This window comes from Gracilinanus agilis, chromosome 6, assembly GCF_016433145.1.
Source record: "Gracilinanus agilis isolate LMUSP501 chromosome 6, AgileGrace, whole genome shotgun sequence".
Lineage (NCBI taxonomy): Eukaryota > Metazoa > Chordata > Mammalia > Didelphimorphia > Didelphidae > Gracilinanus > Gracilinanus agilis.
This window is the reverse complement of record NC_058135.1, coordinates 27,581,198-27,606,122: the sequence shown is the minus strand read 5'-3', so window position 1 is coordinate 27,606,122 and position 24,925 is coordinate 27,581,198. Positions and strand designations below refer to the sequence as shown.

Below are 24,925 nucleotides of genomic sequence, written 5' to 3'. Positions count from 1 at the left end.
AAACCAAAAATATAGAAAGAAATAAGGAACTACCAAACTTATTGTGTGTAAGTTAATAGGATAGAGATAGGCACTAGACCCATGATTTCATTGGCATGGAAATTCTCAGATGAAATAATTCACTAAACCAATGAAACTTGTAAAATTTTACTCAATTTATAAGCTTAGAGAGTTTCCTAGGTCACTGAGAGTTTGTCACATAGCTAGTTTGTGTCAGAGTCAGAACTGGAGTCTAGTCTTTCTTCCCTCCCAGACCAGTTTTCTATTTATTACACTATTCTACCTCTAAACTGTATATAGACCCTCTTCTGGACTCTTTCCCCAAATCCATTGACCATGAAAGTAATAACTCCATTAGCATTCAAGGGGCAACCCTGAGGAGTTGTGGAATGCAGGAAAGGAGAGGAAAGACACAGAGTGTCACGTGGGAGACAGTGAGAAAACCAGTGTTGCCAGATTATAGATAGTGTGGAGGGGGAAAATGTAAGAATACTGGAAATGTAGGAATGGCCTTGTGAAGGGCTCTAAAAGCCAAATAAAATTTTTGTATTTGATATTAGAGACAATAGAGAGCTACTAGAGTTTATTTAATTGGAGGCAGGGATGTGATTTGGTTAGACTTGAGCTGTACAATGGTTTACAAGTGCTTACAGCTGAGAGGAGGATGATCTGGAGTGAGGAGAAGTTTGAAAGAGAGAGATGGATCAGTGGACTATTTCAATAGTCCAGGTAGGAGGCAAGGAGGGCCCGTATCAGGGTGGCAGCTGTATGGGGGGAGAGGAGACAGGAAAAAGGGATGGTGTGAAGGTAAAGTGCCAAAACCTATGAACAAAGTGTCTATATTGGTTAAGTGTAGGTAAGGAATTGAGGATGACTAGGGTGTGAATCTAGTTGCCCCTGGCAGTTGTTGGGAAGGTTGTGTGTTCACGTAGTACCTGGCTAGAACAGGCCTCAAATGTACAATGGTAATAATTCACATGAGTAGAGGATAGGTGTAGACTAGCTATGCACCTTAATGCTAGGTCCTCAAAGTTCTTTTCTCCTTTTGTTTAATCTTTATAAAATTTCCCAGCTCTCTCTCTCGGGTCATAAGGATTGGTGCCTTTTGAGAATTCATAGCCATCCTCTCCATCATAAGTAGTTATGATCTTTGAAGCTTCTCCCATTTTTGAACAACTGTCTGCAGATTTTTGCTCTTTTCTTGGGCCCTCTGATCTGCTAGACTCTGCTACTGACTCTGGGTCTAGTTTGATTTCTGATGGCTCTAATGGAGTTCCTGTTCATTCCTATTTCATATAGTCATTGACCTAAAATTTAGAAAAAATGGACACAAAAGAAACAGATGTGCTCACAGACACATTTAAGACCAAGTAGGAAATATCTGTAAGTTCATGGCAGTTCTGCCTAACTTGCCACCAGGAAGGAAAAAAACCCCAAGAGATTGGCATTCAGCCATGTATGACTGGAAACAGTCCTCCTGAAGTTCCAAATGTTGGATCAGAACTGAGCAATTAGTATGCCTGTTCTGTATGACCCACCAGGATGACCAATTTCAGGCATACCATAAAGATTGGACCCTTATTGGTCAGTCCTTACATAGATACAAATCATGAGAAAAACTAAAAATAGGAATTAAAAAAAACTTTACCTTCATCTTGGAATCAATACTGTGTATTGGTTCTAAAGCAGAAGAGTGGTAAGGGCTAGGCAATGGGGGTCAAGTGACTTACCCAGGGTCACATAGCTAGGAAGTGTCTGAGACCAGATTTGAACCCAGGACCTCCTGTCTTTGGACCTGCCACTTAAGTCACTGAGCCACCCATCTGTCCACCAAAAATAGGAATTCTGAAAAATTAAAGATGCAGCTTTGTAAATGAAATGCAAAAATTATTTGAAAACCAGGTATTATCTCATTGACCTTGCTCAGTTTATTAAAACAAGCATAGACTTGTTTTGCATATACTTAGTTATTAATTTTTTATTCAAAGATATTTTATTTTCCCAATTACATGTAATTTTAATTTTCACTATACATTTCCCAAAATTTTAAGATTCAAACCATCTCTCTTCATCCCTTCCCTCCCCACATTTGGAGATGGTAAACAATTTGATCTGGCAAAACACACTTCCATATTGGTCATTGTTGTAAGAGCACACTCATACAAAACAAAACCCCCAAAATAAAACCATAAATAAACTGATGTGAAAGTTAGTATGTTTTTTTTATTAATTTATTTTTTAAATTTCAAATCCTTAACTTCTGTGTATTGACTTATAGGTGGAAGAGTGGTAAGGGTAGGCAATGGGGGTCAAGTGACTTGCCCAGGGTCACACAGCTGGGAAGTGGCTGAGGCCGGATTTGAACCTAGGACCTCCTGTCTCTAGGCCTGGCTCTCAATCCACTGAGCTACCCAGCTGCTCCCTAGTATGTTTTTTATCTGCATCTGACTCCAACAATTCTTTCTATGGAGGTGTATAGCATTCACCATCATAAGTCTTTCAGAATTGTCCCAGATCACTGCATTGATGGGAGTAGCCAAGTTTTCACAGTTGATCATTATGCAATATTGCTGTTAACTGTGTACAATGTTCTTCCAGTTCTGCTTATTTCACTCTGCATCAGTTCATGTAGATCTTTCCAATTTTTTCTGAAATCATGCTGCTTGTCATTTCTCATAGCACAACAATGTTCCATGTTGGTGATGGAACACTATTGTGCTATAAGAAATAAGCAAAATGTTTTGCATATACTATGCCTTCAGAGGGAATGAAGAATTTATGCTCAAAAACGATTGCTAAATAGTGAAATCAGTATTTCTCATGATTGCATTTCATAACAGTTCATATAGGCATTATGCAGGAAGTATTTCTAGTGCATTGAGAGAAAGAAGTGGAATCAAGGGATTAGAAATACAGTTTAAGGCAGGTGCTACATTTTTCTTTCCATCATAAGATTTAGGTCCAGTGATTTTTGTTGCACATTTGTATTCTCCACACAGCCTTCAAGAGCCAGCATGATGTTTGGACAGAGCTCTGGACTTAAGAGTCTAGAGACTTCAGCTTGCTTTCTGCCATAAATTTATTAGCTCTCCAATCATGGAAGTTACTACATCCTTCAGAGTCTCAGTTTTTTCATCTATAAAATCTATTTGTGCTGTGTACTTCACAGGGTTGCTACTTGTAAATAGTATATCTTTATGATATAAGCCGATCAGGTTTTGCTCAGACATGGCTTACTGGGAGATGCAGGAACAGCACAAACCAGTAAACATTTCCTTTTCTTAAAAATACCAAATATTTCTACATTAAAAAAAGAAGATAATATTTTCTCCCTCCAACTCTGTTGATATCATGCAGAATTTAATGACAGATGATGTTTTAAATAGTAATAAGGTATTAAACTAATTTTAAAATTGGTGCCAAATGTGGTAATTCCTTTTGTGAAAGGATTTTTATGTTTTATCAATACATTTCTTGGGGTGGGGTAGGGAAAGGATTAGAGAGAACAACACCTTGAGACAATTTCAATTAAGATACATCTTTGCAAGGTTTCAAGTAGATAATTCCTGGGGGAGGAATCAAGGTGGGAGTTTATGTTCAGATGTGCCTTACAATGGGAAGGAAGGGAATTTCTCTCTCTCTATCCCTGCTCTGCCTGACATGATGTCTAGCAGTGACACCACAGAGGGAAACACCTCCATCCAGCAATTCAAGAATTCATCAGTTTGAGAATGTTCAAAACATACTTTAGGGAGCAGAGATTCACACTCCAGATGGAAATAGATGCAGAAACCAATCACCTGAGGGAGGAAACAAGTTTGAGAAATAGGATCTTTGGCAACAGAGAAGAGGTATGTCTATAGCTGCAAGAGAGATCTAGCTCTGGAAATCATGGAAAGGAAGCAACACAGGAAACCCAGCTGAAAACTTGCACTCAGGGGGAATTGCAGGAGGATTCTTTGAAGAAAGAAAAAGTCTTCTTTGTCTCCATGTCCTACCTGTGTTCTTGTTACCACTGTGATGTCACTGATCCTTTTAAAAAACGAAGGTTGAACAATTGCCACTCTATGCTGAGTTTGCGTCCACTCTTTCCATACGTACTGTATGGAATGCACGCCAGGTTTATTAGAGGAGATGTTTTGTAGCTACTGTTTTTACTCTCCCAAGCTAATTAATTCCTTTGCTAAAAGTCAATCGTGCCTATTGACTGACTGTTGATGACAAGCATGGTTGGCACTTTTGAGCTATAGTTTAAGACTCTATCCCCCATTTTGGCTTTAAAAGATTGCTCTATAGCAAAAATGAATAATATGGAAATAGGTATCAAGTAATAACATTTGTATAACCCAGTGGAATTGTTTGTTGGCTCCAGGAGGGGGGAGGATAGAGGGAAGGGAAAGAAAATGAATCATGTAAACATGGAAAAATATTTTAAAAATAAATAAAAAATTTAAAAAGACTATATCCAGCAAGGTCATCCTTAGAACTTAGGTAGCTGCTCATCTCTGAGGATCCAATCTTGAATATTAGTGGAAGTAGGAATAACTCAGAAAATGGTACTATATTTTGTTACATATTTCTTTTTATATAAAGATAGAATTTTTTTTATTAACAGTACTAAAACATTGATGTATAAACTCTCCTATATATGGAGAAGGAAGAAAAACATTCAAAGCAGTATAAGTATCTTATTGAAAGATAGCCTTCTATCAAATAATTTTTAACTATTTTTTTCATTTTTCTCTTTTATGGAGAAGTCTTTTATTTCTTCCTACTTGCTCTTTGGGTAACAAAATAATTATCTATTTTGCTTTCTCTGCCCATTTCAATTTCTAGAGCAACTTAATTATCTTATTGCTAGTTCTAAGTACCCAAACCCTTTTCTGGGTCTTTACCTGAATTCTCAGGGACCAGTAAGTCTTGAGAGCTTCTTGTTATTTCTCTGTTATTTTCTATCTAGATTAGTAAAAATATGTAAAAAAGAAACCTGAGGACACTTCTGAACACTCCCCAAAGAGATTATTAAATCTTGTGATAGTCTCATTTCAAGCAGGAAAAAATTTCCTTAACCACTTACATATTGAGTACCTTTCTTTGAGGATCATTCATCAATGCTTCACTGTTCCTGAAGTTTTTTCTTACGCTCTACACCACTGGCAAACCAACTCTGATAATCACCTTATTAAAAAAATCTAAACTATTATTTAAGAAAATATTAAAGCTCATTTTAAACTCAGTAGAACCATTCTTTTTAAAATTAAAAAACATTTGTTTTTAGAACCATTCTTAAACCAGTTACATAGTGGTTTGCATACAGATTATTCATACTAAATAAACTTTATTTGAATTGATTGAAATAAATATTCATAATGAAAATTAAGTGAGTCTAATTCTCTACCAAATTGTATTTTATGATATCAAAGATGGAAGCAAAATGTGAAAGAAAAGTAGTTTAGAAAATAGAGATCAAAATTCTTTAGGAGGCTTTTCCCAGGTTCCCCAGCTGCTAGTCTCTTCCCCTCTAAGGTCAGTTTCTTCCTACTCTATTTGTGCATTGTTGTCTTCCCAATTAGAATGTAAGTCCTGTTTTTGCATTCTCCTTGTATTCCTAGCACTTGTCCCAGTTCCCAGCACAGAATAAAAATCTAACAATGCTTGTTGATTGATTAATAATAAGTGCACATCTGCTCAAAACTTTCAGAGTTAATTGCTGGCCACCCTTTAATGTGGAAGACAGGAATTTGGAACAAAATGTAATGAAAGACTGACCCATGAGAGACAGGTCCTCATGAGCATGCATTGTGTGTTCTGCCTGGTACAATCCTTATTGTAGACTTTGGAGAATATTTCTTCTTTGCTTACCATATGTGTATTGAAGAAAGGTCTTTTTGATTGGCTGCTGAGTGTACAAACAAAAGACTACCACAGAGTTGCAGGCATGCTTTTGAACTAAGCAAAACTCCAAAATTCATAGCAAGAAGATAAACAATAAAGCATTATGCTGAAAAGGAACAGAGACAACAAACCAATATCTATATTAAAATTATATGCTCCAAACATCTTAGCATCTAAATTTATAAAGTATTAATTGATTTCTAAGAAGATATAACTGAAAACAATAACAACAGGAAAGTTTAATTTTCTTCAGGTTGGGGCAACTTTAAACCAAAAGATAAACAAAAGAAAAATATATACTTCGACAAATTCAACAAAAGACTTATGGCATCTTCTAAGTAGACAGAGCACCAGCCCTTGAGTTGGGAGGACCTGAGTTCAAATTTGATCTCACATGCTTCCTAGCTGTGTCACAACCCCAAATGCCTAGCTCCTGCTGCTCTTCTGCGAACTTAGAATCATTAATTGTATCAATTCTAAGACAGAATCTAAGGGTTTAAGACGAACAAACAAAAACAAGACCAAAAAGTAAACCTAAAGAAAACATTCAAAATTAAGAAATAGATAAACTAGAAGCCAAAAAGGCTATAGAAATAATAAACAACACTAAATACTACTTCTTTGAAAAGACTAACAAAATTGATAAACTTTAAGTCAATGTGTGGCAAATGATTTGGAGAGAATATTAGTGTGCCCTAATAAATGATGAACAGGTTAATTTTGGAAAAACATGGAAAGACCAAAACATGGAAAGAGTAAAACAAAGCAGAATAAAGAGAACATTATATAAAGCAACAGAAATATTCTTTGAAAAATGACTTGTACATGTCTACCTTCAGAGAAAGAACTGATAGAAATAAATAAAACATAGTTATATATAACATACATACATACATATATATATTTATACACATATATATACACACATATATCTCTTTGTCAAATCATACCTTCTCTAATAGGGGAAGAGGAAAGTTAACAAAATATCTTAATATTTCAAATGTTACAAACATGCAAATAAATGAATTTAAAAATACACAAGATAAAAAAAGAAGAGGGCAGAAAAGCAAATCAACCAAATAGGAAATGCTCAATCTGAAAACACCATAAAACCAGACAAAATTAAAAGAATGATCAGAACCTATTCTACAGTTATATGCTAATGAAAATGGATCCTAAAAAGATTGTAGAAATGATAAACAAAACTGAAAGTTGGTTCTTTGAAAAGATTAACAAAATCACTACATTTTTAGTTAATATGTTTTTCAATTCAATTCAATAAACATTTATTAAACACTCTATACCAGATATTGTGTACTGGGGAATACAATTAAGAAAATGATAAGAAAAGTTTCCTGGGGCAGCTGGGTAGCTCAGTGGATTGAGAGTCAGGCCTAGAGACGGGAGGTCCTAGGTTCAAACCCGGCCTCAGCCACTTCCCAGCTGTGTGACCCTGGGCAAGTCACTTGACCCCCATTGCCCACCCTTACCACTCTTCCACCTATGAGACAATACACCGAAGTACAAGGGTTTTAAAAAAAAAAAAAAAAAAGAAAAGAAAAGTTTCCTGTCAAGGAGCTTACAATGCCAAGAGGGAAGACAACTCACAAAAGTAACTAGAAATTGAGGGGGTAGGGAGAGTCCATGGATACTAAACTAAGCAGAACTTGATGGTGGAATATGGAGAATTAACAGGAAACTTCTGATTCTAGTCCGCTGTAAAGGAAAGCTCAAAGTTTTTATAGAAAGATATTTACTTATCCTTAGCTTTGTGATCCTGATCAAACTTCTTTCAGCTAGTTTCCTCATATATAAAATAGGGAGAGTAATAACTTCAGAGGATTGTTGGGAAGTTCTATTGAGATAATATATGTCAAGTGCTTTACAAACCTTTTTATATAGCTCTTATTTAGAGGATGCTATTTAAATATTTGCATAGCTAGATATTGCTTATATTGACTTAACTGTTTAGATTTATAATGAAAAACATTAAAAAATTTTTCAGTTCTCTGGTTAGCTAGCATATGGCAGGACAATTGGTGTTATATTAATCCAACAAAGTGCTTTGTGTCACTTATTTAATTTTCTGTTTGAATTGCTTATAATCTAAGTGTGACATATGGAACCCAGTATCATTTTACAATATGATTATTGATTGGTTTTGAGTTACTTTTCCATTTAGTTTGTGTTTATCTAGTTTTCCTATGATGGTTATTTGATTTAATTCTGCAAAAATTTAATATTTTGGACATATAGAGTTTGACTAGAAAATTACAGTGAATTTATGCCTTCTGAACTGATTAAATTTTATTTTATGATAATGTAAATGAGCATGTTGGAAGTAAAATCTTTTCTATACTGCAAAATTAAGGATGTTCATTAAGCTACAGACAATCAACTATTAGTACTTTGTTGCTAAGTGGACTGCTTACATTTTGGTCCCCTTTATTAAATATATGCTATGTTGAATGAGAAGAATAAAATTTTATTTTTTTTTTGTTAAACAGGTACATATATTATAATAATTTATAGGCCAACAAGAATCACACTGAAGAGATTTTACATATCATTCTCATTTAAAATTATAAATAAATTTGTTCTGGGGAATTTTATTACATAGTATAAAATTTATGCCTTCTATAAAAGAACAAGGTTTCTTAATACTTAATACATTTTTAGAATTTAGTGTAATTTTCATTAGTACCAGAAAAGGGAAAGAAATATTAAGTTTTATAGATAAAAATATGTCATTATCAACCCAATTTGAGAAGTATAATTATGTTGAGATTGTAATCACAAAATTATGTATGTAGTTCACTTAAGATTAAAATAAGTTTTTTTTAAAGTGGTGATTTTTTAAAGTGGAAATTAGTGATATTTAAATTAACCCTGATTTTTAAAAAATGAATTATGGAATGCTTGCTCACAAAAAGTTCTTCAGTGCTGTTTTCAGAGAGAATATTTGAGAAATAGGTAATTTCAAAATTAATTATTCTTGATACTTTCATAATTTTGGTTGATCTGTGATCTCACCACATCAGATTATATGTAGTCCATCTGTCTCCTCATCCTATGCTGAGAATGATACTTTGCTATATCTTTTCAGAAATATTCCAAAATGTTGGGGTTTTCCTCTAATTCTGTTTCATAATGTATGAATATCAATATACTTGGCACATCTCTTAAGTGCCTTTTTTAACTACAAAAATTCTGAACCTAATAAAACAAGCATTTCTTTAGGAAAAAAATAGAACAGAGAAACATAAAGATGAAATGGTGGGTCTATAAAATGTACTTCTTTTTCCTATATATTTAAATTATAAATTATAATTTATATTATTACACATTATAGATTCAACATATAATTTTTAAATGGATCCTACTTATTTTCCTTTGGCATTCCTTCTGTTCTATACTGTGCATTAAAAATAAATAAACAAAAAACTCCTTTCGATGACCCTTTTTTCTCTTCAAAAAAATCTCTTTCACTGCCTGGGACTGAACTCTCTCCACTGTGGGGTGAGGGGTGGGGTGGGAAAGCAAAACCCTTATAAAAAAATATGTGGTCAAGCAAATAAATTCTGAGTTTCCTAAAATATATATCACCTTAATTTGATCACCTCTCCTTCAGGAAGTGAATTCAATGCTTGGTTCAGTGCCAATAAGTCTTTTGGAATTGTGTTTGGTTAGAGTTCTTAAATCTTTCAAAGTAATTTTTCTTTAAAATGTTATATTATTCTTCTAGTTCTGTTTATTTGACTCTACACTGGTTATACAAGTCTTCCCGAGTTTCCTCAATACTGTCATTTCCTAAAGCACAATAGTATTTGATTACATTTATATCTGTTAATTTGTTCAGCCCAGTTGAAGGGTACCCCTTTAGATTTTAGTTCCTTGCTATAATAAAAGCTACATATTTCTATACATACATACTTTTCTTTCTTTGCTCTTTCTATGGCATAGAGTAAGAATGGCATTACTAAGTCAAAGAATTCCCAATTTTGTAACTTTTTGGCATTGTTTCCAATTCTTTTCCTGAATGGCAGGATCAGTTTACAGTTCCACCATGCACTAGCATTCTATTTTCTCATAATTTCTTAAATTGTTGTTTTCCTTTTTTATCCTCTGATAACTTGTAGGTATGGGGCAGAACCTGAGAATTGTCCTAAATTGCATTTCTCTAATTATTAGTGCTTTGGAGTATTTTTTCATATGATCCTATCCTTTTACTCTATTTATTGAGGAAAAGCTCTTGCTTTTATATATTTAAATTATTTTCTTTACATCTTGGATATCATTGTTGTTCATCCTTTGTTTTAAAGAGGCTCAATGACATTTGGGGTGATGTCTTGACTTGTGAGTGAATTGGATTTAAGTAAGGCAGTTGCATAAAGTTTTCAGCTTCAGTCACTCTTCCAGAGTCATTGAATGGTAAGACAAAAGTCAAGATGGCCACCAATGGTCCAAGGATACAATGCATGCCCTTGCTGTCTTCAATGTCTGACCAAATTCTAGGTCCTCCACAGTGCCTACTGTAGCTGCCTTCATGGCCACTGGAACAAATTGCTCTCATCTTTCCATTCTGCTGGGGGAAGTCTTGGGGCAGAACTCCTCATAATTCACTATGGGTTTGAGATCTATTGGTTGCCCTCGACTTGGTTTAGCCCATTTACTGACACAATTTTATTACCATGGTGTGGCTGCTGCACATGTGCCAGCTTCACTGGTGAGAAATGGGTGAAACACAGATATCAGAACAATATTAGAGAAATGTGATGTGCAAAAACTTTAAAATTATCTATTTATCTATCTATCCATCCATCTCTCTATCTACATTTAACCAGTCACAAATAGTTTTGTAATTAGTAAGTTTATAGTTTATAATAAGATTTGGCACTGCTATGCACTCTTGTGGTTTTTTTAAAGTCATTTTTTCATCATTTCCCTTGAGTTTCTTGATATTTTGCTTCTCTAGATGAATTTTCTTGTAATTCCATAAAAGATTCCTTTGTTAGTTTGATTTACAGTTTTATTATACTGGCACAAGCAAGTATTATTTCCAGTTTTCAAACATGTCTTTATTTCTATAAGGAATATTTTATATTTCTGTTGCTGTGGCTTCTGTATGTATAGCCTGGAAGGGAGACTCCCAAATATTTTGTTACATTTTGGAATTATTTTGAATGGAAATTTTCTTCCTATCTCTTCCTACTGGATTTTGTTGGTAATACACAAAATGATAATGACTTATATTATTGGATTTATTTTAATGGATTTATATGTGAGTTTATTCTATAGCCTTCAAATTTGGTCAACTTGATTATTTTAGTTAATTTTAGTTGATTCTTCACCTTTACCTAAATCATATCATCTATAAAAATGTTTTTGTATTCTCTTTGTCTCTGCTTTATTCCTTTTATTTTTCACACAAGAAGAATGTCCTTTTATTGTTTTATTACTACTTCTAGCACTGTATTAAGTAGTAATGGTGATAAATAGGTGATCTTTGCTTTATTTCTGATCTTATTGGAAAACCTCTAACCTTTCTCCATTAATACAGTGTTGCTTTTCAGGTTTAGACAGATACTCTTTGGATTTGGATAGATGTAGAGAAAAGAAATCTTGGCAATAAAGAATTCACTGATAACATTGAAAGAAATGTAATTTTGTAATGAGGACAGAAGATAGTACATGGGATTGAGTACTGGGTGAAAGGAAAAGAAGTGGAGGCAGCAAGTATGGACAACTTTGTCAAGGATCTGTATAATAAAATGAAGAGTAATATATGATGCTAGTTTGAGAATATGACAGTCTTTTTTTTGTTCAGTTGTTCAGTCACATCCAACTCTTCATGACCCCATGTACCATTGCATACTAAACTTTCCTCCATTATCTGTTGAAATCTATTTAAATTCATGCTCTGTGATGCTATCTATTACTTGCCTTTGGCTTTTTTTCCCCATTGAGATGGGAAAGTTCAATTGCTGTGATACATTGTTTTTGTAAAAATCCCATGCACAGCTAAGTCATATACTAACTTCTTTTTATTCCCATTCAGGAATCCCCAGGTATTTATCACATTTGCCTATTCTAATTTTCTCTTGACTTACATGTTCAGATTTTTAAAGGTTCTATTCAGATCTGGTGATTTCATGATTAATGTTTGAAATTTTAGATCCTCTATTAAAAATCTCTAATTTTTTTCTTATAGGAACATTCTTAAATTCCCACATTCCAGTTTTTACCTTTTGCTTTTTAGAATATCAGATCATAAGATTACCTTTTCTTTAGAGAGACAGCTGCAAAGTCTTGTATGATTTTGATTAATTTGATTTATTTACTTCAATTGATAGTTGAGCTCCTTGTTTGTGGTTTCTTGTAATGTTTTTTCTTTGACTTGAAAGCTCTAGATTTTGACTGTGACATTCTTGTGAGTTTTCATTTTGGTGTTTTGGTGACCAGTGATTTTTTCTATTTTCATTTTACTGGCTTTAATTAATCTAGTAGTTTTTTCATTTATGATTTCTCGAAGTATGACAACAAGGCTTGTTTTCTTGTCATGGTTTTCAGAAGTTTAAAGAGTTTTAGATGATGACTCCTCAGTCTGTTTTCCAGATCAATTTCCCTCCTAGATATTCCTTTCGAACAAATCTTGATGAATACTATTTGAACATCTCATACTGTTCAGTGTCTTCTTCTGTTTTATTCTTATCTGTAGCCAAATATTTTGATATGAGATTTAGTGTCAGGACCAGGATCAGGCTTTTCTATCCTTTTGGATGAAATAAATGGTCAGATCTTGTTGGATACTGTTATATTTAAAGGAGGTCACTAACTCTATTTGATGTATATTAAGTGGAAGTACAGAGAGATGATAAGTTGGCACTTCTCCTTTATAACAGTTGCCCAGGCAGGATCCTTCAGGTCAAAGTGGTTTATCCCTTCAGGACCCACCTGGGGTTAATTGATATTATTAAATTGGGCTCTTCAGCTGGGATAACGTTGGTATTCTGACTGCATTGGCTCCCTTCCCAAATAAGCTTTGGAAACCAATTTAGGAAGGTACTTTAAACTTTATATATATTTAATAAGAAGGATAAGGGTAAAGGATTGAGGTATTAGGAGACTCTACTTAAATTGCCACTAATGAAATTCTAACTGCTGGCAAAGAAGAATCAAAAATGATAGCTTCCCTCTGGTCCAGCCTGGCCAGGGCTAAACCAGAGTAGGTAAACTGCTGGGAAATGTTCAGCTTCTTCTTCTGTAGATCTTAAGCCTTAACACTTGAGATATATCCACCCTTTCCACCCTCTTTTTTGTCTCCTGCCCACTTCCCGGATCCCTCCCAGGCCCTGGGAAGCCTAGATAGCTAAGATGGTGAAACTCCTAATATCTAGGGGCAGTAGACACAGAGATGGTGGTCAAGTATAGGTTGATAACAGTACAGGGAAAACACAGGAGGAACTTGCAGAGTAGTGTTTGCAACTCTCTGTCTCCAAGACCAGGATCCACACTGATCTCTAGCCTCAGGACAGGTAAAAGACCCAGAACCTCTCCCAGGGTTTTCAACTGCCCTCTCTCCTGAGTCCTGCATGCCTCTCTGGGAACATTCCTTCCAACTGACTTATTTGTCAATCAAAGGTGAACTTCAAGCTCCCAGAGATTCAATATAACAAGACTAACTGCACTTTCCTGGATTCCTGCAACAGCCTTTTATTTTCATAACTGTCCTTATTCAAAACACTGTGTAGTCGCCCTCTCCTTGCCCCCATGCTTCCCTGATTAGGGCACTGCCAGGGTTCACTGTCTTTCTCCCTCTCCTTCTCAGGCTTTCTTCATGACAGCTCTGCCTCAGCCTATTGCTTGCCTTGATATTTTATTAGAGATTTGCCTTAGTATATTGTCCTCTCTGAGATTTTCTTGGTTGTGGCACTCATAGTGTCTTCCTGGCCAGGGAGTGGGTGGGTGGGAGGACTTCTAATTAATCAATCAATCAACTTGCATTTATGATGACTTTTTTTGGTGAAAACTCCTTAGCATTTGCAGTTTTAGTTTTCTTTTTGTTTCAGGTCCCTAGGAACTCATTGAACTTATTCTTGGAATTTTTCATTACCTATCTGGTGCTCTTTTTGATTATTGGGCTCGACCACATTGTAGAAGTAGCTATCTTAACTAGAAGCTTTCTGATTCCTTTGTCCATTTGCTTTTGCTACATGGCCATTTCATCTCTTTTTTCCAGTCATACTTATCTTTAATTATGTATTTTTTTGCCACTTCTCTTATGCAGGCCATTATTGGCAATTGTCCTTTGGGTTATCTAAAATTTTGATTCACAGAATCACAGAATTTTAGAGTTACAAGTGATTTAAATGGTATCTAATACAACCCACACCTCCAAAAGAATTTTATAACATTTTCAGCATCTGGTCATCCATCTTTTTCTTGAAGACCTCCAGTAAGGAGAATCTCCATCCTCAGGTAGCACATTCAACTCTTGGGCAGTTTTAGTTATTATTTTTTGAAAAAAGTTCCATTTGTTTATTAAAAATAATATTTAAGAATTTTGAATTCTGAATTCTCACCTTCTCACCCATTGAGAAGGAAAGTGTTGTTATATCAATTATAAATTTACAGTCATGTAAAACATTTCTATATTAGTCATGTTGCAAAAAAAAACCACACAACCAAGAAAACAAAGAAATGAAAAAAGTATGTTTCAATTTCTACTCACAGTTCCTCAATTCTTTCTCTGGGGTACATAGAATTTTTCATCATGGACTCTTTGGAATTGTCTTGGATCATTACATTGATCAGAGTAGCTAAGTCTTTCATAGTTAGTCATCATTACAGTATTACTATTAATGTGTACCATGTCTTCCAGTTTCTGCTCATTTCACCTAGTATCAATGAATTGAAGCCATCCATGTCATTTGTTATGGAAACAATTTTTATCCACTGTAAAATTATGTTAAGCTCAATATCTTAGATAAAGAATATAGTTAAAGAAAAGAAGTAATAAGTTTTATTATCTAATAATTTTTCTAATTAACTGAACTGAAATATTAAAAGAAAATTAAAATATCTTTTTAGAGAGAAAAACTTATAAATAAAAATTATGATATTTTAAATATTTTTATTATTAAATTATTATTACATTTTATTTCAACCGTGATATGTTGAGAATTTTTTCTGAGCTTTATCAATAGAGGGCAGCAAAGTTGTAATGTAAGTAATGTTTCTGGTAGATCAGAAGCTTCATCGGAAAAGTGCTTTGTTTTTTAGTATCTGCTGAGAGTTCCTTTTGGTTTTCCTTTTTTGATAAGTTGTTCCCATAATTTTATATAGGAATTTTCATTTTCTTTTAAGTCCCATTAACTTGGTTCAAATATTTAGTTAGCTGCTCCTTTAACAACTAACTGTAGGTACCTTATTAATGAATAAATGTATTTTTACTATGTATTCCAGGGAGTACCAGGCCCTGGGAGTTATGATATTAAAAGGCAGTTTGGAGATATAGAAGATATGACTTCGAGTGTAAATGAAACACATCCTGCTTTCCTTTCACAATGCCAGGTAAGATTTTACAAATTTCTTTATATATAGGTCCAAATAGGCTGAATAGAAAATTAGCAACTCGACTTGGAATAAATAAGGATAACACTAGAACTCTAATTTATGGGAAAAAGTAAAAAAGAAAAAGCATATTTAAGGAAAATGGAAATATAAAAGCTAGCTAGACTGATTACTTTGAATATTGTATTCTTGTGAAGGAATCACATTATTAAAATTAACATCTATTTGCATGGGGCATTTGAACTAATAATGACTATATTTCACATAATTACAACTTAAAATAATTTGAGTCTCAATTAATGCAAAACTTTATGAGATTAATTATTTGCACTAATCTGGGTACATTTATTTATAGTTATATTTATTTATTTCTTTAAATAAAACCATTTATTTATAGTTACATACTAGAGAATCTAAATATAAAGGTTTAGGGTATACAATATTTCTCATTTAACAGCATATTATTAAATTAGATACAGATTAATAGCCAGAATAGAATATTATGCATAAAAATTGAGTCAGTTTTAGTATAGGAAACTACATACTTGGTCCCTCATGTTTGTGCCTAATGTGGTGCCTAAAGAGATAGGTATCTTTCCGCATATGCTGTGGCTGTTTTTTGGACACTAACTCCGCATAATACTTAGAGGCTCAAGGAAGAAAGAATAGAGTCTCTGATAGTCATGACTTCTCAAGGAACTTGGTAATTTAATTGTGCTACTTGACAAGAGCCCAGCCCAGCTGTGACACTGCACAGATCTAGGATTTATGTAGCATACCCCCTGGCCTACTAATAGCCCAGATTATTTCTCTGAACTGACTGCTTCAGCTTTGGTGGCTAACAAGGACAGGTCGCATATTCAGTAAATATTCAGTCTCTGTGGCTAAGGTGTGAGATTTCAGAAGCAAGTCTCTTTTATAGCTGTAACACCAACTTCCGTTGCCTTCCCTGGCCGAAGGCCAGCTTCTCATTTCATCACTCCCTCAGGGCACTCCAGTATCCTTAAGAGGGTTTCGGGGTGTCTAGGATCTCTGAAATAACTTTAGCTTTCATTGATGTGCCCCAAAATGTGTTGGTGGTGCCCTTTACCCTAGGTCTATTTAGTTACTAAACAATTGGGTTAGTTTTTACAAAGAAGAATTTACTTGAAAGGTATAATAACAGATATCCCCCAACATGTGGAGCATAACCTCACTTTGTGCCTCTTCTTTGGGAGTGGGGAAGAGGATTAGGTTCATATTTTAGCTCAAGAACAAGACCTTCTTCAGTCTCAAATCCCAGGCACCCCAGTTTCTCAGGATTATCCTGGCTGGCTCTATCTTACTGTGGCCACCATGGCTCAAACTCTCAGGCCTATTGGGGATCCTCACTGGCATCTAAAACTAAAAAGGACAAATTGAACAGAAACAAATACTCCTGGGTCCATTTCTTAGATGTGGGGTGAAAGAAAGAACAGGGAAAGGAAAGCCTTTGCTATTCGCCAGCTCAGTTCATAGCATGTGAGCTGGGAGTAGACTGTGGACTTCCATCTGGACCCAACAGAGGAGGACTTGCAGGAAACAACATGATCCAGAAGGAGACTGGCTGGTTTTATTTTTATTTTTATTTATTTGTTTTTTTCAGTTATTCTTGACATTATATTGTTGGTGGCTGTTATTTATTTATTTATTTAAAATTTTTTTTTTTTTTTTTTTTTTTAGAAAAATTTTCCATGGTTACATAATTCATGTTTTTACTTTACCCTTCACCTCTTCAAACCTCCCCCTTCCCACTGCCCCCCTCCTCCCCATAGCTAACTTGCACTTCCACTGGTTTTAACATGTGTGGTCAGTCAAGACTTATTTCCATATTATTGATAGTTGCATTAGTGTGGTCTTTTCAGGTCTACATCTCCAATCATGTCCTCATCAACCCATGTGTTCAAGCAGTTGTTTTTCTTCTGTTTCTACTCCTGTAGTTCTTCCTCTGACTTTCCAATAATGATCTCTGGTGGGCTACTGCAGGCGTGCCCACAGAGAGGGATCTGCATACCCTCTCTGGCACCCATGCCATAGATTTGCCCTTAAGGGTGTAGGGAAAAAGAAAAGTAGCAACAAAAAATTTGACTGAATGTTGTAAAATTAAAATGATCAAGCTTGCCTCCAAAGAGGATTTGCCAGAGATTTTACCTTCTTTACTTCTTTGGTAAGAGGATGTAGGTTTGGAATAATAATAATATGACATTGGATTTCATTGATTATTTAGTTTTTATGAACTGTTTTATCTTTTTTTGTAATAAAAGATGGCTCTCTGGGAAGCAAAAGGATGAGTTGAGAAATTATGATATATAAAAATAAAATATATCAATATAACTTTAAATAGAAAAGAATAAAGTAGCTGGATATTTGCTACTTTAATGACATGACAAGGACTTGATTTATCTGGGTTAGCTATAACATTGCATGATGATTCAGGAATATTCTTATTGAAATTTAAGGATTCTGTTGTTAATCTAAAGGATCTAAACAGTCTCTTTACTATTAACCATATTTATTAGTACATAGGTATTTCAGTGTCTCATTATTGGTAAAAGTTTTTTAAGGAGGTCAATAAATCATTTTGGGTAGGCTTCAAGATTTGCTTACCTTATACCAAAGAGTTAAAATGAGTGAGACTAGTAAGATTACAAATGAAATGGTGTTTGCTGCTAATCACCTTATATGTATAAAATGTAGTTTTTACTAAAAGTGATTTATGAAGCCAATGAATTATCAAAGTGCTTTGCCTGAGATATTTGGGGTGGTTTTGTGTCCAAATTAGCTGATTTGACAATGAACATATATGCCTTTTTCTGCTTATTAATTGATATTATAAAGAATTTAAAAAATGTAATTACAATTGCTGGTATTATCTAGAAACATACAGAAACATTGTTTTATTATATTCTTTTATCATATTGTTTTAATATTTATATAATGTATATTTATATTACTGTATAGATGATCCTACCAAATGCTATATATTTATTGATTAGTAGCTATAAGATATTAATACAATTATATTTTCTTCATAGAGATAAATTAAACTACAGATATACCAAAAAGGTCTCTATTTTACTTATAAAATACTTAAGTGTACTACAAGTGTACTACAAGTGTACTCATTGGCATATTTTCTTCTATGATTTACCAGCGATTTGTACCTGTGAAATCATTCACTCCTGCTCCTGGTACATATGATGACCATCGAACAGCTCTTGAGAGCTTGAAGAGGTTACCAGGAACAAAAAGAACCCCTTTTGGTCGAACTTCTATTCGCTTTACACCAGACTATTGTATCACAGCAACACCAGGTTAGCAAAAAATTCAGCTTTATAGAACAGTGTATTATTTACATATCAATACCACATAAACTTAAAACAATTCTAGAAGCTAACATTTTTAAAAAGTAGCAAAAATTATAGAAATTATATTGTTTAATGCTATTCTTTATATTAAAATTACAAAAGATAATAACAATAATAGATAGCATTTAAACATTTGGAAAATACTTCATAAATCTTATATCATTTTATACTCACAAAAGCCTCAGAAGGCAAGTACTGCTATTATCCCCTTTTTTTCTGAGAAGGGACCTGAGGCAGAGAAAGATTAAATAACTTACCCATAGTTATATAGGTAGGAAGTATCTGAGGTCAGATTTGAACTTAGGTCCTTGTCACTTCAGGTCTAGTGCTCTATCCCCTATTAACCTGCTTAAAATGCCTACTGAGTGAAGAAAAAAATGGGAACTCCTAAAAATTCAATAACTTAGTGTTTTCATATAATCTAAAAGAGTGTTTTCAGATATCTATTTGTGATGAAGGTAAAGATATTCAGTCTTCATCTTTTCTGAATTAAAAATTGAATACAGCTCTATATGCTTATGTTTATTATGATTAGTTTTCTCATTTGTGTTTTTAAGTAAGGTCTCTATATATCAGAAATAAGCTTTAATGTTGACAGCTCTCATACACATTTTAAAAAGTTTTTTTTTATTTGTGACTTTTGTCTTTGTATCATGTATTATGGAAAAGGGTCACTCCTTTAACCCATTTTTACTTTAAATCTTCCTTTGTGACAAACAAACAAGCAATTAAACACCTAATGTAATGACCACACCTGACAATATATACAGCATTTTATTCTAGGAGCCTTTCAACTTTGGAAATTTACCCACGATTAATTGGACTTTGTTGTAGGTTAAGGATGACTAAGCCATTATGATACCTTATGTTCAATATTGGAAGGAAATGAAACACTTATAGAAGAATGACAGTAAATGAAAGGATATTTTTGAACTTCTAGCAGGGAAAGGATATTTAACAAGGATATTCATTGAAGATTCCATAGTAATTGACTAGAGCACAGCTCCCTACCTCTGTGTTGTACATGCTGGCTTTCCAGTTAAACTTCTGGGAGTAGGCAGAGTTTTTCTTGGATTTTTTGTACACAGGTGACCAGGAGGTGATGCCAGTGGTATAAGTCTTAGTCTGGTTATTTAAAAAGTATCTCAAGGAGGGTTTCAGTGCATTTTATTTAAAAACTATACTACTATGCTAAAAAGAGCTACAAAAGCTTGCTGAAGAAAATAATTCTGTAAAAAATAGAATTGGTCAAGGGGAATCTAATGACCCCACGAGACATCAAGAAACAATAAAACAAAGTTAAACAAATTAAAAATGGAAGAAAATGTGAAATATTTCATTGGAAAAACAACTGACTTGGAAAAGAGTTTGAGGAATGGCAAAAGTTGTTCTAGCAGATCTTTAGGACTTGTCATGAAGGAGTGTTAGCCATGCAAATGGAGTAGAGTGGCCATATATTAGAGATGTCATGAAGGCAGAAATGATAAGCCTCAGCCACACACAGACAAAATTATCTCTTAACAAATCATTTACTAAGATGGCTATATAAAAATTGCATAAGATGGCAGAGTAAAAACAGTAGCTATCATTCCTATAATATGGGGTATACTGTCCCACAAATACACAATATTTGTGAGAATGTTGTGCTCAACTGAGAGCACAGAGCAAATGAAGCATATATAAGGAGCATGTGACATTAAGCTAGTTAACTCTGTAAGACCTGGAAAAACTTTCTTTTTTTCCCTCCCCTTGGTAGTAGTGTCTCTACTGAGAGGTTCCCAGGGATTATTCTCTATAATGTTTTTTTCCCTTAGTTTTTAGGGTTTTGATTCTAGATCTGATTTTCTGCATACTCTGTAGCCTCTAGAGTTTTTATAGAATCTGTCATAGCTTTCTCACCACTGGATCTGGAGTCTCCTACTGGTTGAATAGCTTTATTTCAAAGTGATGAGGTCAAAAGAGAAAGAGGGTTGGTGGTTGGAGGAAAATCTCTCTTCATTTCTTCCCTTCAAGAATGATTTCTTCTCAGGGACTTGTTTCTTCTACCACTTTTGGTTTCCTGTTTAGAACTGGTTGCAGAGCTAGAAACTCAGACATTTAATAGTCTTCAGAGTAATTATTCAAAGGACTTAATTGTATCTCATAAAGGATGTATGCAATTTTACAGTAGCATTTTAAAAACTCATCATCTTTTACTAAATGCCCTGACTACATGGTCCAAGTTGAGAATGGTGATTCATATTCCTTCTCTCTTACACATATTTGGAAGAAAACTTCTCTAAAGAATATAGAAGATTTTACTATGTGCTGAGATAATGTTTTCATACTACATATGTAAGGATTTATTCTTGATAATGGACTTTTGGGGTTGAGCAATTTTTCGTATTATTGCAGAGGGATAGCTATGAGATAATTTAATTTTATCTCTCCATATTTGAAAGACATATTAATTAATCTTTATAGGATTATCAGGGATCAGAGGTTATATACATAAAGAGTCTTTATTTTCACATATGAAATAGCTTTTTCTAAAAAAATTATAGCAATTAATTATATGAATCAGAAAATTATTTTAATACATGAATTAAATAGGAATTTTAGAGTTTGAAGTAATTAAACCATGAATTTAGTTAAAATTTGAGATAAAAATAGAGGTTTGAAATGGACAGGAAAGAAATTAATCCTATTGGAAGTCTGATAACACAACTGGTTTTGGATGAAAAAGAAAATAAAATTACTACCTTATTAAATTACTAACAGTCTTCAAAGTCCATCATGTTGATTGATAAAGTAACCATAAGAAAACAGAAGTTAGTATGTAGTTAGATATTTGGAAATCATCTGCTATTTAAGAGTAAGCAACAAGCTAAAAGACTTAAAAACAAAGGTTAATAATTCATTTGAGGGGCTTGGAAAATTTAGGTATAGTCAGGAAGTACAGTTATATATAACAAGAACACAAGTGCCATAAGGGAAAGGAACAAACTGTACCTAGTCAGAACCTGCCCCAACCCTAGCATACCATAAAGAGAGTTGAGTATGCAAATGAGAAAGTCATTGCTCAGGTAATGTTTTTGAGACTATTGACATCTATTTCTACTTCTTTAAAAGCAGTATCAAAGTAAACTATAAAATTATATTTCCACAAAGACCTAATTTAATGCTTCATTATGGATTGGAAGCAGTTGTGTTCTTCTTATAGGCTATGCTCCAGAGCACAGCCTCTGATAGATTCTCTTATGTTGGATCTAAGTATGACAGCGTCAACAGCTTGAGTCTTCATTTTGACAACCAGCCCAGCTAAATACAAAGAAACTCATTATGAACAAACTGGCCAAGAGGAATAAATTTTTTTTGCAATGGCAACCAGCCATTGTAAAATACAAAATGATTCTTAGTCCTTTGTTTCTCTCTTCTACTTTTGTAGTGATGCTGCCAGAGTAATAAGAGATTTTAAAGAGCTTTAAAGCAGAAGGTTTGTAGAATTCTACTTTTTCTAGACTGTCTATAAATTTTGATTTGACTATTGTGTCTCAGTGAGTGAGATGCTTATCCAGTGATCAAAGAGCAGTCATGCAATTGGAAGAACTGAATCATATAAATCTGACATTCTGGTTATAAACAAAACCACAAGAAAGAAGTTGTAGCTAAATGTAAAGATGACTCATAAAGTCATCTTCATATTGAAGAGTTATAAAGGGCTTCATTGAATTGATTTTTATCATATCACCAAAAGCACAAAGAAATATGATTTTGCAGGATATTTGAGCTTCTTACAATACTGATAATATTTTCAAAAAGATCAACATGAAAATAAATGTAGTTTATACACTAACACTGGTTGTTGAGGTGTAGAGTAATTCTGCAATGAACCTGAGAACCTTCAAATGAAATAAAAATACATTTTGATACTTGCAATGCAATGCAATGCAAAGGTGAGAAAAGATAAGGATGGTTAGGAATAAGTTATAAAACATGGTTCAGAAGAAAAGAACGAGAGCAAAAACTTCTACAATCATAGAAGTATCAGACTTTATGTCTATAATCATCTTTTTCAAGAGATGAATTTGTAGGTGTGGGACATGGGAAGTACTGAATAACATAACAAAATAAGATAAATTATGTTTTAACATCTAGAAAAAGATTTTATTGTTGCAGAGAGCACTTACTAAGCCTTTACTATTTGCTAGGATGTAAACACAAGCAAACAAGATAGTCTCTGTTCTCAAGGAACTTACATACTAATGTGTGTGTGGGAAGACCACACATATAAGGAACCTATGTGGGATGTGGGGAACATGGCTTCATTGAATGGAGATGGCCTAAAAGTGGCATAGAGCCCTGATTGGGCAAGATAATGCAAAAGCTGACCTATTGGAGCCAAATAACATTGCACAAAGGAAATAAATTATATTTTAACAGGTTATCAATATATGCTTTCCCTAAATCAATTGTCTATGTACAGTGAGACCATTGACATAGCAGAGTAAAGATTAAACTTAGAAAAAGGATAATGAAAAAATAAAATATAATAGAAACTAATCTGTTCTAAACTACTTATATGAGTAATTATTAGTGATCATCAACATAGATTATGACTTACAAAAGTTTTAGTGATTTAAATCTTTAGAAGACTAAAAAAGTTAATAACATAGCATTTTAGCAAATATTTGATCTACAAAGTAAAGGAAAATGGCAGACAGATTGGTTATTGTCATTTAGTCACTCAGATATATTTGTGTCTTTGTGATCACATGAACTAAAGCATGCCAGGCCTTTCTATCCTTTATAAATCTGCCCAGTGTCTTATTTGTTGCTTCCATGACATTATCTGCCATCCCTTTTCTCTGGTGCCTTCAATCTTTCCCCAACCTTAATGAGTCTCATCTTCTCATGTGGCCAGAGTATTTAAGCTTCAGTTTCAGTATTTGACTTTCTGATGAGTAGTCTCAATTAATTTATTTAAGTATTGACTGATTTGATCTCCTTGCTGTCCAAGGGATCTTTTCCAACACCTCAGTTTGAAAGCATCAATTCTGCGGTACTTATTTTTCTTTATAGTCCAGATCCCACAACCATACATTGCTACTGGAAAAACCATAGCTTTGACTAGGTGGACCTTTGTCGGCAAGGTGATATCAGCTTTATCATAACTGTCTTTCCAAGCATCAGGCATCTTTTAATTTCATTTCTTCAGTCACTCACAGTATACAATTTAACACTGATTCTATTTCTTCTTCCTCCATTTGCCAGAAAATGATGGAACCAGTTGCCAAGATTTACATATTTTTAATGTTAAGTTTCAAGTGAGTTTTTACACTCTCTTCTTTTACCCTTATCAATAGACTTTTTAGTTCTTTACTTTCTTCCATCAGAAGAATATCATCTTCATATCTGAGATTGTTGACATTTATTCTGGCAACCTTAATTCTGGTTTTGGATTCATCCAACCTGGCATTTCAAATATTGTACTCTACATATGTCAAATAAGATGACAATATACATCCTCATTGTACTCCTTTCCCAATTTTAAACAATCACTTGTTAAATGTTTGCTTCTAACTGTTGCTTCTCAGACTTCATGCAGGTTCTTCAGGAGACAAGGAAGATGACCTAGTACTTCCATATTTTTGAGGACTTACTACATTTTGCTGTGATCCACACAGTTAAAGATTTTAGTGTGTCCATATAGCAGAAATAGATGTTTTTCTGGAATACCCTTACTTTCTCCATAATCCAAGGAATGTTGGCAATTTGGGCTCTAATTCCTCTGTCTTTTTGAAGACCAGCTTGCCCTTCTGCAATTGTTAGCTCAGATGAGCTATCTGCACATGAATGCATTGAGATGATTGTTAAACTCAAGAGATCTGACAGAGTTACCAAGAAAGTAGTAGAGAGATGAGAAAAAAGGACCTGGGACAAAGCTTTTGGGATCATTCAGTTAGAGGGCATGGTATGGATAATGAGCCAGAAAAAGAAATGGAGAAGTAACTGGACACATAGGATGAGAACCAGAAGAGAGTAATGTTAAAAAAAAACCCAGAAAAGAGAGTCTGCTTGAGGACAGAGGA

The 24,925-nt window shown here is 33.9% G+C and overlaps 1 protein-coding gene across 1 annotated transcript in view; it reads left to right on the top strand.

The window, feature by feature from the left end:
• STPG2 (sperm tail PG-rich repeat containing 2) overlaps nucleotides 1-24,925 on the top strand; it is a 624,910-nt gene that overhangs the window by 93,222 nt on the left and 506,763 nt on the right. The window contains exons 7-8 of the mRNA XM_044681589.1: nucleotides 15,361-15,468; nucleotides 18,641-18,800. Of these exons, the coding sequence (XP_044537524.1) occupies nucleotides 15,361-15,468; nucleotides 18,641-18,800 (268 nt within the window). The remainder of the gene's footprint in view (nucleotides 1-15,360; nucleotides 15,469-18,640; nucleotides 18,801-24,925) is intronic.